Here is a 19,818-nt window from a genome sequence, read left to right as displayed (position 1 = left end):
AGTTTTTACTTCTATATGTAAACTGCATGGAATATACTTGTATTCAATGTGAACACACTGTTATACCATGAGTTTTTACTACTATATGTAAACTGCATGGAATATACTTGTATTCAACGTGAATACACTGTTATACTATTAGTTTTTACTTCTATATGTATATTGCATCAAATATACTTGTATTCAATGTGAATACACTGTTATACCATGAGTTTTTACTTCTACATGTAAACAGCATCAAATATACTTGTTTTGGAACTCTGGATCGGCTTTAAAGATCGTGCGGAGTCAATAAACTCAGATCGAGACTTGCATGGATTATATTTCTATTGATGTTAAGATAGTGCCTAGGTTGAATAGGCGATTAGAAAAGAAACAGTGCATAACATTTTCAACGAGGGATACCTGGGTGATCCAGTCGATCACTAGGCGATTGACTATCTCGACGAGCCAAAATACACACATGCACACACACACACAAGTCTAGAAAGAAAGATAGGTATTAAGCAAGGAGAGTTAAACACATATGTAACATAAATCACACAGACTGACCTTATCTGAGGAAGAAACACAGGAGAACAAAACAGAGGGAGAAATGTCACAGGTATCACTTTGTACAGAGTCTGGCCAGCTGTCATGAAAGAAATGAGCTACTTATAAGGAAGGTATACAAAGACATGGAGGGAAAATTGAGCGTCTTGTATTACGAAGGTGCCAAATTTTCTTATGTCGCCTTTTCTCCGGATCATTCTCCCCCGAATCCGGATCTAACCGGATGAGTTAATGGGAAAAGCGTATGACCTTAAATATAGGCAGTTCTGCGTCTTCATCTGGTGCGGGGTCGGGTTGCGAGTTAAGTTGGTTTCAGGAGGAGTCGCCGTGGCCTTTTTCAATAAACAGACCCGATGGATGCCTCGGTCATAAGTTCCGCTCTCCGTCTGAATTTGCACCACACGTACTAAACCATCATCGCCAGGGTAGGTTTTTACGATGTTACCGATCCGCCACTGTCCTCTTGGTAAATTGGAGTCGATCATCATCAACACGTCTCCGATGTTGAGATTCGGCTTTTCTTCTTTCCATTTCTTTCTTTCGACGAGGGAAGGAAGGTAAATTTTTGTCCACAAATCCCAAAATAATTGGGCCATACGTTGAGTATAGCGGAATCTCTCCCTTGGTAACGCGTCGCTGAAGTTTCCTGGAGGTGAATATAATGTAGAAGGGCGATTTAGAAAATCGTTAGGGGTGAGAGGTCGAAAATCTTCGGGGTTCAAACTGGCGAAAGTTAACGGTCGAGTGTTGAGTAATCCGATAACTTCCGACAGGAGGGTACGTAACATTTCATCGGTCGGGAAACGAAGACCTCCCCTTTCGATTTCTAGAGCTCGATACAGTGCCTTCTTCGTTGAACGTACCAAACTCTCATGGGCTCCCCCGAAATGAGGAGTGCGAGGAGGTTGAAATCGCCAGTCAATTCCCTTTTCTTTTATGAAACGTCGAATTTCCTCGTTCTCTTTAAGATTCTTTATTAGCGTGTTCAGCTCCCTTTCAGCACCTACGAAATTTGTACCATTATCAGAATGAACAGAAATGGGCCTGCCGTATAGTCCGATGAATCGGCGAAAGACGAGAATAAAGTCGTCGGTCGAGAGAGATTCTGCTAGTTCTAGATGAACACCTCGAGTTACTAGACATGTAATGAGTGCCCCGTAACGCTTCGTTATCCGATTCCGACCAGGGCTGGTTTCTATCGGTCCGAAATAGTCTATGGCGATATGAGAGAAGGGAGGGGTGTACGAGTCTAAACGTACGTACGGAAGATCTCCCATCAGTTGTCCAGCAGGTGCCGCTCTTCCACGAATACAGACCGGGCATAGCCGTCGAATCTTCTTCACTACTTCTCTACCCTTCACAATCCAAAAGTGCTGACTGATCTGGGAGAATAGATAATCGGTTCCGGCGTAATGAGTTTCGTCGTGGAATATGTGGATTATGCGCTCTGTGAGGGGATGTCGACCGGGTAACAGGGGAGGATGGAGGACATCATAAGGTAATTTTGCTCTGCCAATCCTACCACCGAGACGAAGCAGGCCATCGTCTCCCAGAGTCGGATGCAGTGATAAAATAGGGGATGACTTATGTAAAGGCTTTCCCTTTTCGAGGAGTTGGATTTCTTCGCCATAGACCTCCTGCTGGCATCGTTTTAGCAAACTTCGCGCCTTGTCGTCTAGTTTAAGAAAGGATGAGAAATTTGTTTTGTCTATCGGCAAATCAGACCAATCGTACACGCCAAATATCTTCATTTGATAAGTCTTGCACGCACTCATCTCGTCCGCTACAGTCATCCAGGGGAGGTCTTTCGGCCAATCGACTTCAGAATGTAGTAGAAATTCGGGCCCGTTCATCCAACGTGCTGAAAGGATTTCTTCCCCCAATGTTGACCTAGTTGCTTCGCCTGACGGATTGAGCTTTCCTGGGACGAATCTCCATTCTTCGGGTTCAGTCAGCATCTGAATTTCTCCGACCCGATTCGCGACATAAACTTGATAGAAGGATGCCGTAGCACGGATCCAGTTGCGTACGGTGCTGCTGTCCGTCCAGAGGAACTTCTTGGAGATTGGTCGGCTGAGGCAGCTCGGGACAAAATTAATCAGGCGTGCGCTTAACAGAGCTGCGTTTAATTCTAGTTTTTGCATGGAGATAGCCTTTTTGGGGGCAAGCTTTGTGCTGGCTTTTAATTGATAAATACGAACTTGGCCGTCGCGATATTGATGGCGTAGGAATATGACGGCTGCATAAGCTTCTTCGGAAGCATCGCCGAACGCATGTAGTTGAGATTCTTCGATTAAGGATTCATTTGGGAACAAACACCGACTGAAACTGAACTCCGAAAGCTGTTGTGCGGTCGCAAACCATTCTTCCCACCAACTTTGGTCTGACTCTGAAATTCTCTCGGACCATTTTAATCCTCTCGTCCCAAGTTCTCATAGCCGGACTTTAGCTTTCACGATGAGTGGAGCTGCCGTGCCGAGCGGGTCAAAAGCGCTCGCTACCTTGCTGGCAATGGTCATGCGGGTATATTCCAAGTTTTCTAGCTCGCTCACCCGAAATCCTAAAGTGTCGGTTTTTGAATTCCACAGCACTCCGAGAACTTTGCCGTTTTCTTCTTCCGATATTAGAGAGGGAGTCGGGGAGTTTGCGGGCTTCATATTCTTACGGATTTCTTCAATAAATTCTTTAGAGTTGGATCTCCATCCTTGCAGGTGAAGGTCGGCCGAGGCTAAAACATCTTTTACCGCGATGGCTTCTTGGAGCCCGATGGCAGCAGTGGGTGCTGATCCCAAATAATCATTCACGTACATTTTCTTCTTAATAGCATCTACTATTTCCGTTGGCGCGTTTGCCTCCGTCGCGGCTCTGCGAGTCGTTTGAATCGCTACGAATGGACTGCAGGTGGCTCCAAAAGGTAAACGGTCCATTCGGCAAACAATGGTGTCGGTAGATGCGGGTTCTTGCCAAAAAAAACAAAAGAAATTAGCGTCGCTAGGTTTAAGACAAAAACGACTAAACATAGCCTCTACGTCGGATGACCAAGCAACTTCCCCTTCACGGAAATTAATCAGCACTGCTGGCAGTGATGGTTGAAGCGCTGGACCACTTATGATGGCGTCATTCAAGCATTTTCCTTTGTACGAGGCCGCTGCATCAAAAACTACTCGTAGCTTCGGTCCTTTATAGACACCGTGGTGCGATAGAAAATATCACGCTTCTTTTGCTTCTGCATCCGTCAGTCGGGAGGCATAACCTTTGTCTAGGGTTTTCTTCATTGCTGCTCTGTAATCTTTCTCGAAAGCTGGGTCTCGTTCAAATCGTTTCGTAAGGTTCCGGAAACGATCTTCCGCCATTTGTCGATTACAGGTGAGATCTGGTTCATTTTTACGCCAAGTTATTGGCACCTCGTAGCCAACTTCAAGCTTTCTGGTCTGATCGGTGAGTGTGGAGATGGCCCGTTGATCTTCTTCGGACATTCCTGGAGACTGGAATTCTGTCACGAAATTTTCGGTGTCGCAAAACCTCTTCATTTCTCTGACCAGATCTTCTAAGAGTACGGAACTAAAGATCGTGTGGGAACGAACTACATCTGGTTTCGGAATTCCTCCCATAACTCCTCGAATTATCCAGCCAAGAACGGTACGTTTGGCGACCGGCTCATTTCTTTCTCCTATCCTAGACTCGATCGCTGCAGTCAGCTGACCATAATCCAGGCCGATTAAAAGGTCCACTCGTCCACCATTTTTCGTTACCGGAATATCGCTCAGATGAGGCCAGTGGGTATCAAAGCTGGCCAATCTGTAACTGGGGTCGGGCTGGCAACGGTGGGCATAGTTGAGCATTTAATCACGTGCACCTGTCCGGAAGTAGTGCGAATCTGGATGCTTAATTCCTGAGATTGATAGTGACTGATGACTCCGCCAGCGCCTTCTACTGCTAATACTTGAGGCTTGCCCTCGAGTTTGAAAGCTCTCGCAAATCCTTGCCGCATCAAGGATGAATTGCTCCCTTCGTCTATGAATACGTTGGCTGATATTGGTCTTCCCTTGCGATCCAGCACCTCTAGTCGAAGCATTCCCATCGCTATGTCCGCGCTTGCTTGATCCATGGTTCTTGCGACTGCAGTTCGGGTAGTCTTTGTCGCTCTAGATCTGTCGTGTAACAGAGGAGGATGAGGAATGCCACAGCCGTCTTCTTCACATGGCTTGGTTTGGCTACAGTTTCTAGCGGAGTGTTTCGGTCCGAAGCATCCATAACACAGTAGATGACGCATACAGAAACGAAATCTCTCGTATGCCTCCAAAGCTAAAAAGGATTCGCACTTTTCTAACTTATGCTCACCTTTGCACTTAAAACAAAATGGACGGGAAGAGCCTTTCTTAAAAACTCCTTCCTTTCCTTTTGAATAAATTTGATTGACACGGGCATTTAGTCGAGGGAAGGTGGCTTTAGGTGCTGCTCCAGTAAGTTGTTCTGTTGCTAGACTGTAGGCGTTTTGATAGGCGGCTGCTCTATCACAGAGCCAGGTGCCGAAGGTATGCAGGCTCCGCTTCTCCATTCCTCCCCGTCCTTCCGCATTCCAGGCTAATCGGTCTAGTGGCTGTAGCTTCAGGCAGATTCTCTCGATAATATCCGTACTGGATGTCTCTCCGATACGATTCAAATCGAATAAATGGGTTCTAATCTTCTCAGCGTATCTTCGAAACAAATTTGGATCGGGTTTACATTCTAGCTTCTCAATCGCTTGAATGTGGGCTGCTCGCATCACGTCTCTTCTCCCGCACGACGGTTTCAGTCGTACCAGAGCCTCGATGTAGGCCTCTTCTCCTCCACCCAGTCCATGGACAAAGTCCAAACAATCTCCTTTTAAGTGTCGCTTTAGTAGCGCAAGCTTTTCTCCCGTTGACTTAGTTGTTTCATGCACCAAAGCTTTGAATAGGTCTATCCAACAAAACCAGTCGAGGGCCTTTCCACTGAAAGGTTCCAGTTCTGCTCTTACAGACGAGTTCGAACGGTTTCCTGCTCCTCGAAAGGGTTTTAATTTTCCGGCTGCATATTGATCGATCCAGTCGTCAGGGTTTGGTGGTGCGGGACTTGTGTTCTGCTTTCGTTGTGATCGTAGCCATTGCTGCACTGGGTCTGGAACTGGATCATCTAAATTAATGTCTTCTATTTCGTATAACTGGAGTTCCTCTTCGGCTGCTAATGCTGCGGCTCGAGCCTCCTCTGCTTGTAATTGTGCTCGTTCGGCCGCTTCTTGCGCTGCTTCAGCCGCTTGTCGAGCTGTGTCTGCGGCTCTTCTCGCAGTCTGACGTCTAGCGGCTTCAGATGAAGTGACGGAAGTAACTCCTATAGATGACCGGGCAGTGTGAACACTAGTAGCTTCATCGCTCAAAGTGGCGAAATACTGGGTGGCCTTGTCGGTTGTCGTTCCAATACGTTCCACATAACTGAGGTGGATTCCTTCCTGACGTTCGGCTTCCGTATCCTCTAAAAGGCCGTCAAAATTATTGTTTAGTTCATCGGCGTCCGCCAGTAGTTGATCCAAACGTTTTAGTAGACCTTGGATAGCTCCTTTTGACCCCTTTTCTTGTATGGCTTTCTCAGTCGCGTTACACGCTGCGGTAATCTTCATGCGGGCTGATGTTCTCTTCCTGATCGCTATAGTAAACTCTTCCTCGGTGAGAACCTGGGTAAGGACCTTCTTTGCGTTTTCAGTCGCCATCCTAATTGTAGCGAGAAGAAACTGTGAATCTGCAATTTGACTGGAATTGATCTCTTCAATAAGACGGCAGCTCCGGTTCGAAGGACCAAAAATGTTTTGGAGCTCTGGATCGGCTTTAAAGATCGTGCGGAGTCAATAAACTCAGATCGAGACTTGCATGGATTATATTTCTATTGATGTTAAGATAGTGCCTAGGTTGAATAGGCGATTAGAAAAGAAACAGTGCATAACATTTTCAACGAGGGATACCTGGGTGATCCAGTCGATCACTAGGCGATTGACTATCTCGACGAGCCAAAATACACACATGCACACACACACACAAGTCTAGAAAGAAAGATAGGTATTAAGCAAGGAGAGTTAAACACATATGTAACATAAATCACACAGACTGACCTTATCTGAGGAAGAAACACAGGAGAACAAAACAGAGGGAGAAATGTCGCAGGTATCACTTTGTACAGAGTCTGGCCAGCTGTCATGAAAAAAATGAGCTACTTATAAGGAAGGGATACAAAGACATGGAGGGAAAATTGAGCGTCTTGTATTACGAAGGTGCCAAATTTTCTTATGTCACCTTTTCTCCGGATCAACACTTGTATTCAATGTGAATACACAGTTATACAATGAGTTTTTACTTCTATATGTAAACAGCATGGAATATACTTGTATTCAATGTTTATACACAGTTATACCATGAGTTTTTACTTCTATATGTAAAAACCATCAAATATACTTGTATTCATTGTGAATACACTGTTATACCATGAATTTTTAATTCTATATGTAAACAGCATCAAATATACTTGTATTCAATGTGAATACACTGTTATACCATGAGTTTTTACTTCTATATGTAAACTGCATGGAATATACTTGTATTCAATGTGAATAAACTGTTATACCATGAGTTTTTACTACTATATGTAAACTGCATGTAATATACTTGTATTCAATGTGAATACACTGTTATTCCATGAGGTTTTACTTCTATATGTATACTGCATCAAATATACTTGTATTCAATGTGAATACACTGTTATACCATGAGTTTTTACTTCTATATGTAAACAGCATCAAATATACTTGTATTCAATGTGAATACACTGTTATACCACGAGTTTTTACTTCTATATGTAAACTGCAAGGAATATACTTGTATTCAATGTGAATACACTGTTATACCATGAGTTTTTACTACTATATGTAAACTGCATGGAATATACTTGTATTCAATGTGAATACACTGTTATATCATGAGTTTTTACATCTATATGTATACTGCATCAAATATACTTGTATTCAATGTGAATACACTGTTATACCATGAGTTTTTACTTCTATATGTAAACAGCATCAAATATACTTGTATTCAATGTGAATACAGTGTTATACCATGAGTTTTTACTTCTATATATAAACAGCATTAAATATACTTGAATTCAATGTGAATACACAGTTATACCATGAGTTTTTACTTCTATATGTAAACTGCATGGAATATACTTGTATTCAATGTGAATACACTGTTATACCATGAGTTTTTACTTCTATATGTATACTGCATTAAATATACTTGTATTCAATGTGAATACACTGTTATACCATGAGTTTTTACTTCCATATGTAAACTGCATTGAATATACTTGTATTCAATGTGAATACACTGTTATATCATGAGTTTTTACTTCTATATGTAAACAGCATCAAATATACTTGTATTGAATGTGAATACACTGTTATACCATGAGTTTTTACTTCTATATGTAAACAGCATCGAATATACTTGTATTCAATGTGAATACACTGTTATACCATGAGTTTTTACTTCTATATGTAAACAGCATCAAATATTCTTGTATTCAATGTGAATACACTGTTATACCATGAGTTTTTACTTCTACATGTAAACACTATAAAATATACTTGTATTAAATGTGAATACACTCTTATACCATGAGTTTTTACTTCTATATGTAAACTGCATGGAATATACTTGTATTGATGTGAATACACCGTTATACCATGAGTTTTTACTTCTATATGTAAACTGCATGGAATATACTTGTATTCAAAGTGAATACACTGTTATACCATGAGTTTTTACTTCTATATGTAAACTGCATGGAATATACTTGTATTCAATGTGAATACACTGTTATACCATGAGTTGTTACTTCTATACGTAAACAGCATCAAATATACTTGTATTCAATGTGAATACACTGTTATACCATGAGTTTTTACTTCTATATGTAAACAGCATCAAATATACTTGTATTCAATGTGAATACACTGTTATACCATGAGTTTTTACTTCTACATGTAAACAGCATCAAATATACTTGTATTCAATGTGAATACACTCTTATACCATGAGTTTTTACTTCTATATGTAAACTGCATGGAATATACTTGTATTCAATGTGAATACACTGTTATACCATGAGTTTTTACTACTATATGTAAACTGCATGGAATATACTTTTATTCAATGTGAATACACTGTTATACCATGAGTTTTTACTTCTATATGTATACTGCATTAAATATACTTGTATTCAATGTGAATACACTGTTATACCATGAGTTTTTACTTCCATATGTAAACTGCATTGAATATACTTGTATTCAATGTGATTACACTGTTATATCATGAGTTTTTACTTCTACATGTAAACAGCATCAAATATACTTGTATTCAATGTGATTACACTCTTATACCATGAGTTTTTACTTCTATATGTAAACTGCATGGAATATACTTGTATTCAATGTGAATACACTGTTATACCATGAGTTTTTACTTCTATATGTAAACTGCATGGAATATACTTGTATTCAAAGTGAATACACTGTTATACCATGAGTTTTTACTTCTATATGTAAACTGCATGGAATATACTTGTATTCAATGTGAATACACTGTTATACCATGAGTTGTTACTTCTATACGTAAACAGCATCAAATATACTTGTATTCAATGTGAATACACTGTTATACCATGAGTTTTTACTTCTATATGTAAACAGCATCAAATATACTTGTATTCAATGTGAATACACTGTTATACCATGAGTTTTTACTACTTATATGTAAACTGCATGGAATATACTTGTATTCAATGTGAATACACTGTTATACCATGAGTTTTTACTTCTATATGTAAACAGCATCAAATATATTTGTATTCAATGTGAATACACTGTTATACCATGAGTTTTTACTTCTATATGTAAACTGCATGGAATATACTTGTATTCAATGTGAATACACTGTTATACCATGAGTTTTTACTTCTATATGTATACTGCATTAAATATACTTGTATTCAATGTGAATACACTGTTATACCATGAGTTTTTACTACTATATGTAAACTGCATGGAATATACTTGTATTTAATGTGAATACACTGTTATACCATGAGTTGTTACTTCTATACGTAAACAGCATCAAATATACTTGTATTAAATGTGAATACACTGTTATACCATGAGTTTTTACTTCTATATGTAAACAGCATCAAATATACTTGTATTCAATGTGAATACACTGTTATACCATGAGATTTTACTACTATATGTAAACTGCATGGAATATACTTGTATTCAATGTGAATACACTGTTATACCATGAGTTTTTACATCTATATGTATACTGCATCAAATATACTTGTATTCAATGTGAATACACTGTTATACCATGAGTTGTTACTTCTATACGTAAACAGCATCAAATATACTTGTATTCAATGTGAATACACTGTTATACCATGAGTTTTTACTTCTATATGTAAACAGCATCAAATATACTTGTATTCAATGTGAATACACTGTTATACCATGAGTTTTTACTTCTACATGTAAACAGCATCAAATATACTTGTATTCAATGTGAATACACTCTTATACAATGAGTTTTTACTTCTATCTGTAAACTGCATGGAATATACTTGTCTTCAATGTGAATACACTGTTATACCATGAGTTTTTACTTCTATATGTAAACTGCATGGAATATACTTGTATTCAATGTGAATACACTGTTATACCATGAGTTTTTACTTCTATATGTATACTGCATTAAATATACTTGTATTCAATGTGAATACACTGTGATACCATGAGTTTTTACTTCTATATGTAAACTGCATTGAATATACTTGTATTCAATGTGAATACACTGTTATACCATGAGTTTTTACTTCTATATGTAAACAGCATCAAATATACTTGTATTGAATGTGAATACACTGTTATACCATGAGTTTTTACTTCTATATGTAAACAGCATCAAATATACTTGTATTCAATGTGAATACACTGTTATACCATGAGTTTTTACTTCTATATGTAAACTGCATGGAATATACTTGTATTCAATGTGAATACACTGTTATACCATGAGTTTTTACTTCTATATGTAAACAGCATCAAATATACTTGTATTCAATGTGAATACACTGTTATTCCATGAGTTTTTACTTCTATATGTAAACAGCATCAAATATACTTGTATTCAATGTGAATACACTGTTATACCATGAGTTTTTACTTCTATATGTAAACTGCATGGAATATACTTGTATTCAATGTGAATACACTGTTATACCATGAGTTTTTACTTCTATATGTAAACAGCATCAAATATACTTGTATTCAATGTGAATACACTGTTATTCCATGAGTTTTTACTTCTATATGTAAACAGCATCAAATATACTTGTATTCAATGTGAATACACTCTTATACCATGAGTTTTTACTTCTATATGTAAACTGCATGGAATATACTTGTATTCAATGTGAATACACTGTTATACCATGAGTTTTTACTTCTATATGTAAACTGCATGGAATATACTTGTATTCAATGTGAATACACTGTTATACAGTGGGTTTTTACTTGTATATGTAAACTGCATGGAATATACTTGTATACAATGTGAATACACTGTTATACCATGAGTTTTTACATCTATATGTAAACTGCATGGAATATACTTGTATTCAATGTGAATACACTGTTATACCATGAGTTTTTACTACTATATGTAAACTGCATGGAATATACTTGTATTCAATGTGAATAAACTGTTATACCATGAGTTTTTACATCTATATGTATACTGCATCAAATATACTTGTATTCAATGTAAATACACTGTTATACCATGAGTTGTTACTTCTATACGTAAACAGCATCAAATATACTTGTATTCAATGTGAATACACTGTTATACCATGAGTTTTTACTTCTATATGTAAACTGCATGGAATATACTTGTATTCAATGTGAATACACTGTTATACAGTGGGTTTTTACTTGTATATGTAAACTGCATGGAATATACTTGTATACAATGTGAATACACTGTTATACCATGAGTTTTTACATCTATATGTAAACTGCATGGAATATACTTGTATTCAATGTGAATACACTGTTATACCATGAGTTTTTACTACTATATGTAAACTGCATGGAATATACTTGTATTCAATGTGAATAAACTGTTATACCATGAGTTTTTACATCTATATGTATACTGCATCAAATATACTTGTATTCAATGTAAATACACTGTTATACCATGAGTTGTTACTTCTATACGTAAACAGCATCAAATATACTTGTATTCAATGTGAATACACTGTTATACCATGAGTTTTTACTTCTATATGTAAACAGCATCAAATATACTTGTATTCAATGTGAATACACTGTTATACCATGAGTTTTTACTTCTATATGTAAACTGCATGGAATATACTTGTATTCAATGTGAATACACTGTTATACCATGAGTTTTTACTTCTATATGTATACTGCATTAAATATACTTGTATTCAATGTGAATACACTGTTATACCATGAGTTTTTACTTCTATATGTAAACTGCATTGAATATACTTGTATTCAATGTGAATACACTGTGATAACATGAGTTATTACTTCTATATGTAAACAGCATCAAATATACTTGTATTGAATGTGAATACACTGTTATACCATGAGTTTTTACTTCTATATGTAAACTGCATGGAATATACTTGTATTCAATGTGAAAACACTGTTATACCATGAGTTTTTACTTCTATATGTAAACAGCATCAAATATACCTGTATTCAATGTGAATACACTGTTATACCATGAGTTTTTACTTCTATATGTAAACAGCATCAAATATACTTGTATTCAATGTGAACACACTGTTATACCATGAGTTTTTACTTCTACATGTAAACAGCATCAAATATACTTGTATTCAATGTGAATACACTCTTATACCATGAGTTTTTACTTCTATCTGTAAACTGCATGGAATATACTTGTATTCAATGTGAATACACTGTTATACCATGAGTTTTTACTTCTATATGTAAACTGCATGGAATATACTTGTATTCAATGTGAATACACTGTTATACCATGAGTTTTTACTTCTATATGTATACTGCATTAAATATACTTGTATTCAATGTGAATACACTGTGATACCATGAGTTTTTACTTCTATATGTAAACTGCATTGAATATACTTGTATTCAATGTGAATACACTGTTATACCATGAGTTTTTACTTCTATATGTAAACAGCATCAAATATACTTGTATTGAATGTGAATACACTGTTATACCATGAGTTTTTACTTCTATATGTAAACAGCATCAAATATACTTGTATTCAATGTGAATACACTGTTATACCATGAGTTTTTACTTCTATATGTAAACTGCATGGAATATACTTGTATTCAATGTGAATACACTGTTATACCATGAGTTTTTACTTCTATATGTAAACAGCATCAAATATACTTGTATTCAATGTGAATACACTGTTATTCCATGAGTTTTTACTTCTATATGTAAACAGCATCAAATATACTTGTATTCAATGTGAATACACTGTTATACCATGAGTTTTTACTTCTATATGTAAACTGCATGGAATATACTTGTATTCAATGTGAATACACTGTTATACCATGAGTTTTTACTTCTATATGTAAACAGCATCAAATATACTTGTATTCAATGTGAATACACTGTTATTCCATGAGTTTTTACTTCTATATGTAAACAGCATCAAATATACTTGTATTCAATGTGAATACACTCTTATACCATGAGTTTTTACTTCTATATGTAAACTGCATGGAATATACTTGTATTCAATGTGAATACACTGTTATACCATGAGTTTTTACTTCTATATGTAAACTGCATGGAATATACTTGTATTCAATGTGAATACACTGTTATACAGTGGGTTTTTACTTGTATATGTAAACTGCATGGAATATACTTGTATACAATGTGAATACACTGTTATACCATGAGTTTTTACATCTATATGTAAACTGCATGGAATATACTTGTATTCAATGTGAATACACTGTTATACCATGAGTTTTTACTACTATATGTAAACTGCATGGAATATACTTGTATTCAATGTGAATAAACTGTTATACCATGAGTTTTTACATCTATATGTATACTGCATCAAATATACTTGTATTCAATGTAAATACACTGTTATACCATGAGTTGTTACTTCTATACGTAAACAGCATCAAATATACTTGTATTCAATGTGAATACACTGTTATACCATGAGTTTTTACTTCTATATGTAAACTGCATGGAATATACTTGTATTCAATGTGAATACACTGTTATACAGTGGGTTTTTACTTGTATATGTAAACTGCATGGAATATACTTGTATACAATGTGAATACACTGTTATACCATGAGTTTTTACATCTATATGTAAACTGCATGGAATATACTTGTATTCAATGTGAATACACTGTTATACCATGAGTTTTTACTACTATATGTAAACTGCATGGAATATACTTGTATTCAATGTGAATAAACTGTTATACCATGAGTTTTTACATCTATATGTATACTGCATCAAATATACTTGTATTCAATGTAAATACACTGTTATACCATGAGTTGTTACTTCTATACGTAAACAGCATCAAATATACTTGTATTCAATGTGAATACACTGTTATACCATGAGTTTTTACTTCTATATGTAAACAGCATCAAATATACTTGTATTCAATGTGAATACACTGTTATACCATGAGTTTTTACTTCTATATGTAAACTGCATGGAATATACTTGTATTCAATGTGAATACACTGTTATACCATGAGTTTTTACTTCTATATGTATACTGCATTAAATATACTTGTATTCAATGTGAATACACTGTTATACCATGAGTTTTTACTTCTATATGTAAACTGCATTGAATATACTTGTATTCAATGTGAATACACTGTGATAACATGAGTTATTACTTCTATATGTAAACAGCATCAAATATACTTGTATTGAATGTGAATACACTGTTATACCATGAGTTTTTACTTCTATATGTAAACTGCATGGAATATACTTGTATTCAATGTGAAAACACTGTTATACCATGAGTTTTTACTTCTATATGTAAACAGCATCAAATATACCTGTATTCAATGTGAATACACTGTTATACCATGAGTTTTTACTTCTATATGTAAACAGCATCAAATATACTTGTATTCAATGTGAACACACTGTTATACCATGAGTTTTTACTTCTACATGTAAACAGCATCAAATATACTTGTATTCAATGTGAATACACTCTTATACCATGAGTTTTTACTTCTATCTGTAAACTGCATGGAATATACTTGTATTCAATGTGAATACACTGTTATACCATGAGTTTTTACTTCTTTATGTAAACTGCATGGAATATACTTGTATTCAATGTGAATACACTGTTATATCATGAGTTTTTACTTCTATATGTATACTGCATTAAATATACTTGTATTCAATGTGAATACACTGTTATACCATGAGTTTTTACTTCTATATGTAAACTGCATTGAATATACTTGTATTCAATGTGAATACACTGTTATATCATGAGTTTTTACTTCCATATGTAAACAGCATCAAATATACGTGTATTGAATGTGAATACACTGTTATACCATGCGTTTTTACTTCTATATGTAAACAGCATCAAATATACTTGTATTCAATGTGAATACACTGTTATACCATGAGTTTTTACTTCTATATGTAAACTGCATGGAATATACTTGTATTCAATGTGAATACACTGTTATACCATGAGTTTTTACTTCTATATGTAAACAGCATCAAATATACTTGTATTCAATGTGAATACACTGTTATACCATGAGTTGTTACTTCTATACGTAAACAGCATCAAATATACTTGTATTCAATGTGAATACACTGTTATACCATGAGTTTTTACTTCTATATGTAAACTGCATGGAATATACTTGTATTCAATGTGAATACACTGTTATACCATGAGTTTTTATTTCTATATGTAAACTGCATGGAATATACTTGTATTCAATGTGAATACACTGTTATACCATGAGTTTTTACTTCTATATGTAAACAGCATCAAATATACTTGTATTCAATGTGAATACACTGTTATACCATGAGTTTTTACTTCTATATGTAAACTGCATGGAATATACTTGTATTTAATGTGAATACACTGTTATACCATGAGTTTTTACTTCTATATGTAAACAGCATCAAATATACTTGTATTCAATGTGAATAGACTGTTATACCATGAGTTTTTACTTCTATATGTAAACAGCATCAAATATACTTGTATTCAATGTGAATACACTGTTATACCATGAGTTTTTACTTCTACATGTAAACAGCATCAAATATACTTGTATTCAATGTGAATACACTCTTATACAATGAGTTTTTACTTCTATCTGTAAACTGCATGGAATATACTTGTATTCAATGTGAATACACTGTTATACCATGAGTTTTTACTTCTATATGTAAACTGCATGGAATATACTTGTATTCAATGTGAATACACTGTTATACCATGAGTTTTTACTTCTATATGTATACTGCATTAAATATACTTGTATTCAATGTGAATACACTGTTATACCATGAGTTTTTACTTCTATATGTAAACTGCATTGAATATACTTGTATTCAATGTGAATACACTGTTATACCATGAGTTTTTACTTCTATATGTAAACAGCATCAAATATACTTGTATTGAATGTGAATACACTGTTATACCATGAGTTTTTACTTCTATATGTAAACAGCATCAAATATACTTGTATTCAATGTGAATACACTGTTATACCATGAGTTTTTACTTCTATATGTAAACTGCATGGAATATACTTGTATTCAATGTGAATACACTGTTATACCATGAGTTTTTACTTCTATATGTAAACAGCATCAAATATACTTGTATTCAATGTGAATACACTGTTATTCCATGAGTTTTTACTTCTATTTGTAAACAGCATCAAATATACTTGTATTCAATGTGAATACACTCTTATACCATGAGTTTTTACTTCTATATGTAAACTGCATGGAATATACTTGTATTCAATGTGAATACACTGTTATACCATGAGTTTTTACTTCTATATGTAAACTGCATGGAATATACTTGTATTCAATGTGAATACACTGTTATAACGATGGAGTTTTACTTCTATATGTAAACTGCATGGAATATACTTGTATACAATGTGAATACACTGTTATACCATGAGTTTTTACATCTATATGTAAACTGCATGGAATATACTTGTATTCAATGTGAATACACTGTTATACCATGAGTTTTTACACTACTATATGTAAAACTGCATGGAATATACTTGTATTCAATGTGAATAAACTGTTATACCATGAGTTTTTACATCTATATGTATACTGCATCAAATATACTTGTATTCAATGTAAATACACTGTTATACCATGAGTTGTTACTTCTATACGTAAACAGCATCAAATATACTTGTATTCAATGTGAATACACTGTTATACCATGAGTTTTTACTTCTATATGTAAACAGCATCAAATATACTTGTATTCAATGTGAATACACTGTTATACCATGAGTTTTTACTTCTACATATGTAAACAGCATCAAATATACTTGTATTCAATGTGAATACACTGTTATACCATGAGTTTTTACTTCTATCTGTAAACTGCATGGAATATACTTGTATTCAATGTGAATACACTGTTATACCATGAGTTTTTACTTCTATATGTAAACTGCATGGAATATACTTGTATTCAATGTGAATACACTGTTATACCATGAGTTTTTACTTCTATATGTATACTGCATTAAATATACTTGTATTCAATGTGAATACACTGTTATACCATGAGTTTTTACTTCTATATGTAAACTGCATGGAATATACTTGTATTCAATGTGAATACACTGTTATACCATGAGTTTTTACTTCTATATGTAAACAGCATCAAATATACTTGTATTCAATGTGAATACACTGTTATACCATGAGTTTTTACTTCTATATGTAAACTGCATGGAATATACTTGTATTCAATGTGAATACACTGTTATACCATGAGTTTTTACTTCTATATGTAAACTGCATGGAATATACTTGTATTCAATGTGAATACACTGTTATACCATGAGTTTTTACTTCTATATGTAAACTGCATGGAATATACTTGTATTCAATGTGAATACACTGTTATACCATGAGTTTTTACTTCTATATGTAAACTGCATGGAATATACTTGTATTCAATGTGAATACACTGTTATACCATGAGTTTTTACTTCTATATGTATACTGCATCAAATATACTTGTATTCAATGTGAATACACTGTTATACCATGAGTTTTTACTTCTATATGTAAACAGCATCAAATATACTTGTATTCAATGTGAATACACTGTTATACCATGAGTTTTTACTTCTATATGTAAACAGCATCAAATATACTTGTATTCAATGTGAATACACTGTTATACCATGAGTTTTTACTTCTATATGTAAACTGCATGGAATATACTTGTATTCAATGTGAATACACTGTTATACCATGAGTTTTTACTTCTATATGTATACTGCATTAAATATACTTGTATTCAATGTGAATACACTGTTATACCATGAGTTTTTACTTCTATATGTAAACTGCATCGAATATACTTGTATTCAATGTGAATACACTGTTATACCATGAGTTATTACTTCTATATGTAAACAGCATCAAATATACTTGTATTCAATGTGAATACACTGTTATACCATGAGTTTTTACTTCTATATGTAAACTGCATGGAATATACTTGTATTCAATGTGAATACACTGTTATACCATGAGTTTTTACTTCTATATGTAAACAGCATCAAATATACTTGTATTCAATGTGAATACACTGTTATACCATGAGTTTTTACTTCTATATGTAAACAGCATCAAATATACTTGTATTCAATGTGAATACACTGTTATACCATGAGTTTTTACTTCTATATGTAAACAGCATCAAATATACTTGTATTCAATGTGAATACACTCTTATACCATGAGTTTTTACTTCTATATGTAAACTGCATGGAATATACTTGTATTCAATGTGAATACACTGTTATACCATGAGTTTTTACTTCTATATGTAAACTGCATGGAATATACTTGTATTCAATGTGAATACACTGTTATACCATGAGTTTTTACTTCTATATGTATACTGCATTAAATATACTTGTATTCAATGTGAATACACTGTTATACCATGAGTTTTTACTTCTATATGTAAACTGCATTGAATATACTTGTATTCAATGTGAATACACTGTTATACCATGAGTTTTTACTTCTATATGTAAACAGCATCAAATATACTTGTATTCAATGTGAATACACTGTTATACCATGAGTTTTTACTTCTATATGTAAACAGCATCAAATATACTTGTATTCAATGTGAATACACTGTTATACCATGAGTTTTTACTTCTATATGTAAACTGCATGGAATATACTTGTATTCAATGTGAATACACTGTTATACCATGAGTTTTTACTTCTATATGTAAACAGCATCAAATATACTTGTATTCAATGTGAATACACTGTTATACCATGAGTTTTTACTTCTATATGTAAACTGCATGGAATATACTTGTATTCAATGTGAATACACTGTTATACCATGAGTTTTTACTGCTATATGTAAACTGCATGGAATATACTTGTATTCAATGTGAATACACTGTTATACCATGAGTTTTTTCATCTATATGTATACTGCATCAAATATACTTGTATTCAATGTGAATACACTGTTATACCATGAGTTTTTACTTCTATATGTAAACAGCATCAAATATACTTGTATTCAATGTGAATACACTGTTATACCATGAGTTTTTACTTCTATATGTAAACAGCATCAAATATACTTGTATTCAATGTGAATACACTCTTATACCATGAGTTTTTACTTCTATATGTAAACTGCATGGAATATACTTGTATTCAATGTGAATACACTCTTATACCATGAGTTTTTACTTCTATATGTAAACAGCATCAAATATACTTGTATTCAATGTGAATACACTCTTATACAATGAGTTTTTACTTCTATCTGTAAACTGC

The 19,818-nt window shown here is 34.1% G+C and overlaps 1 protein-coding gene and 1 long non-coding RNA gene across 2 annotated transcripts; both read right to left on the bottom strand.

Annotated features, from left to right (window-relative positions):
* Positions 1–264: 264 nt before the first annotated feature.
* On the bottom strand, positions 265–615 carry LOC116935252. Its single transcript, XR_004401202.2, has 3 exons — positions 553–615; positions 406–483; positions 265–347 (listed from the first exon to the last, which is right to left on the bottom strand). It is a non-coding gene; the product is annotated as an uncharacterized LOC116935252 (long non-coding RNA).
* A 152-nt stretch (positions 616–767) lies between these two features.
* Positions 768–6,277, bottom strand: LOC123467557. Its single transcript, XM_045167430.1, has 4 exons — positions 4,409–6,277; positions 3,806–4,367; positions 2,997–3,730; positions 768–2,894 (listed from the first exon to the last, which is right to left on the bottom strand). The coding sequence occupies exons 1-4, from the start codon at positions 6,275–6,277 to the stop codon at positions 768–770; spliced, it is 5,292 nt and encodes a 1,763-aa protein (XP_045023365.1).
* Between the last annotated feature and the right edge of the window lie 13,541 nt (positions 6,278–19,818).

Source organism: Daphnia magna, unplaced genomic scaffold, assembly GCF_020631705.1.
Source record: "Daphnia magna isolate NIES unplaced genomic scaffold, ASM2063170v1.1 Dm_contigs192, whole genome shotgun sequence".
NCBI classification, from domain to species: Eukaryota; Metazoa; Arthropoda; class Branchiopoda; order Diplostraca; family Daphniidae; genus Daphnia; species Daphnia magna.
Note: the sequence above shows the minus strand (reverse complement) of the source record. Positions and strands in the feature narration are given on the sequence as shown.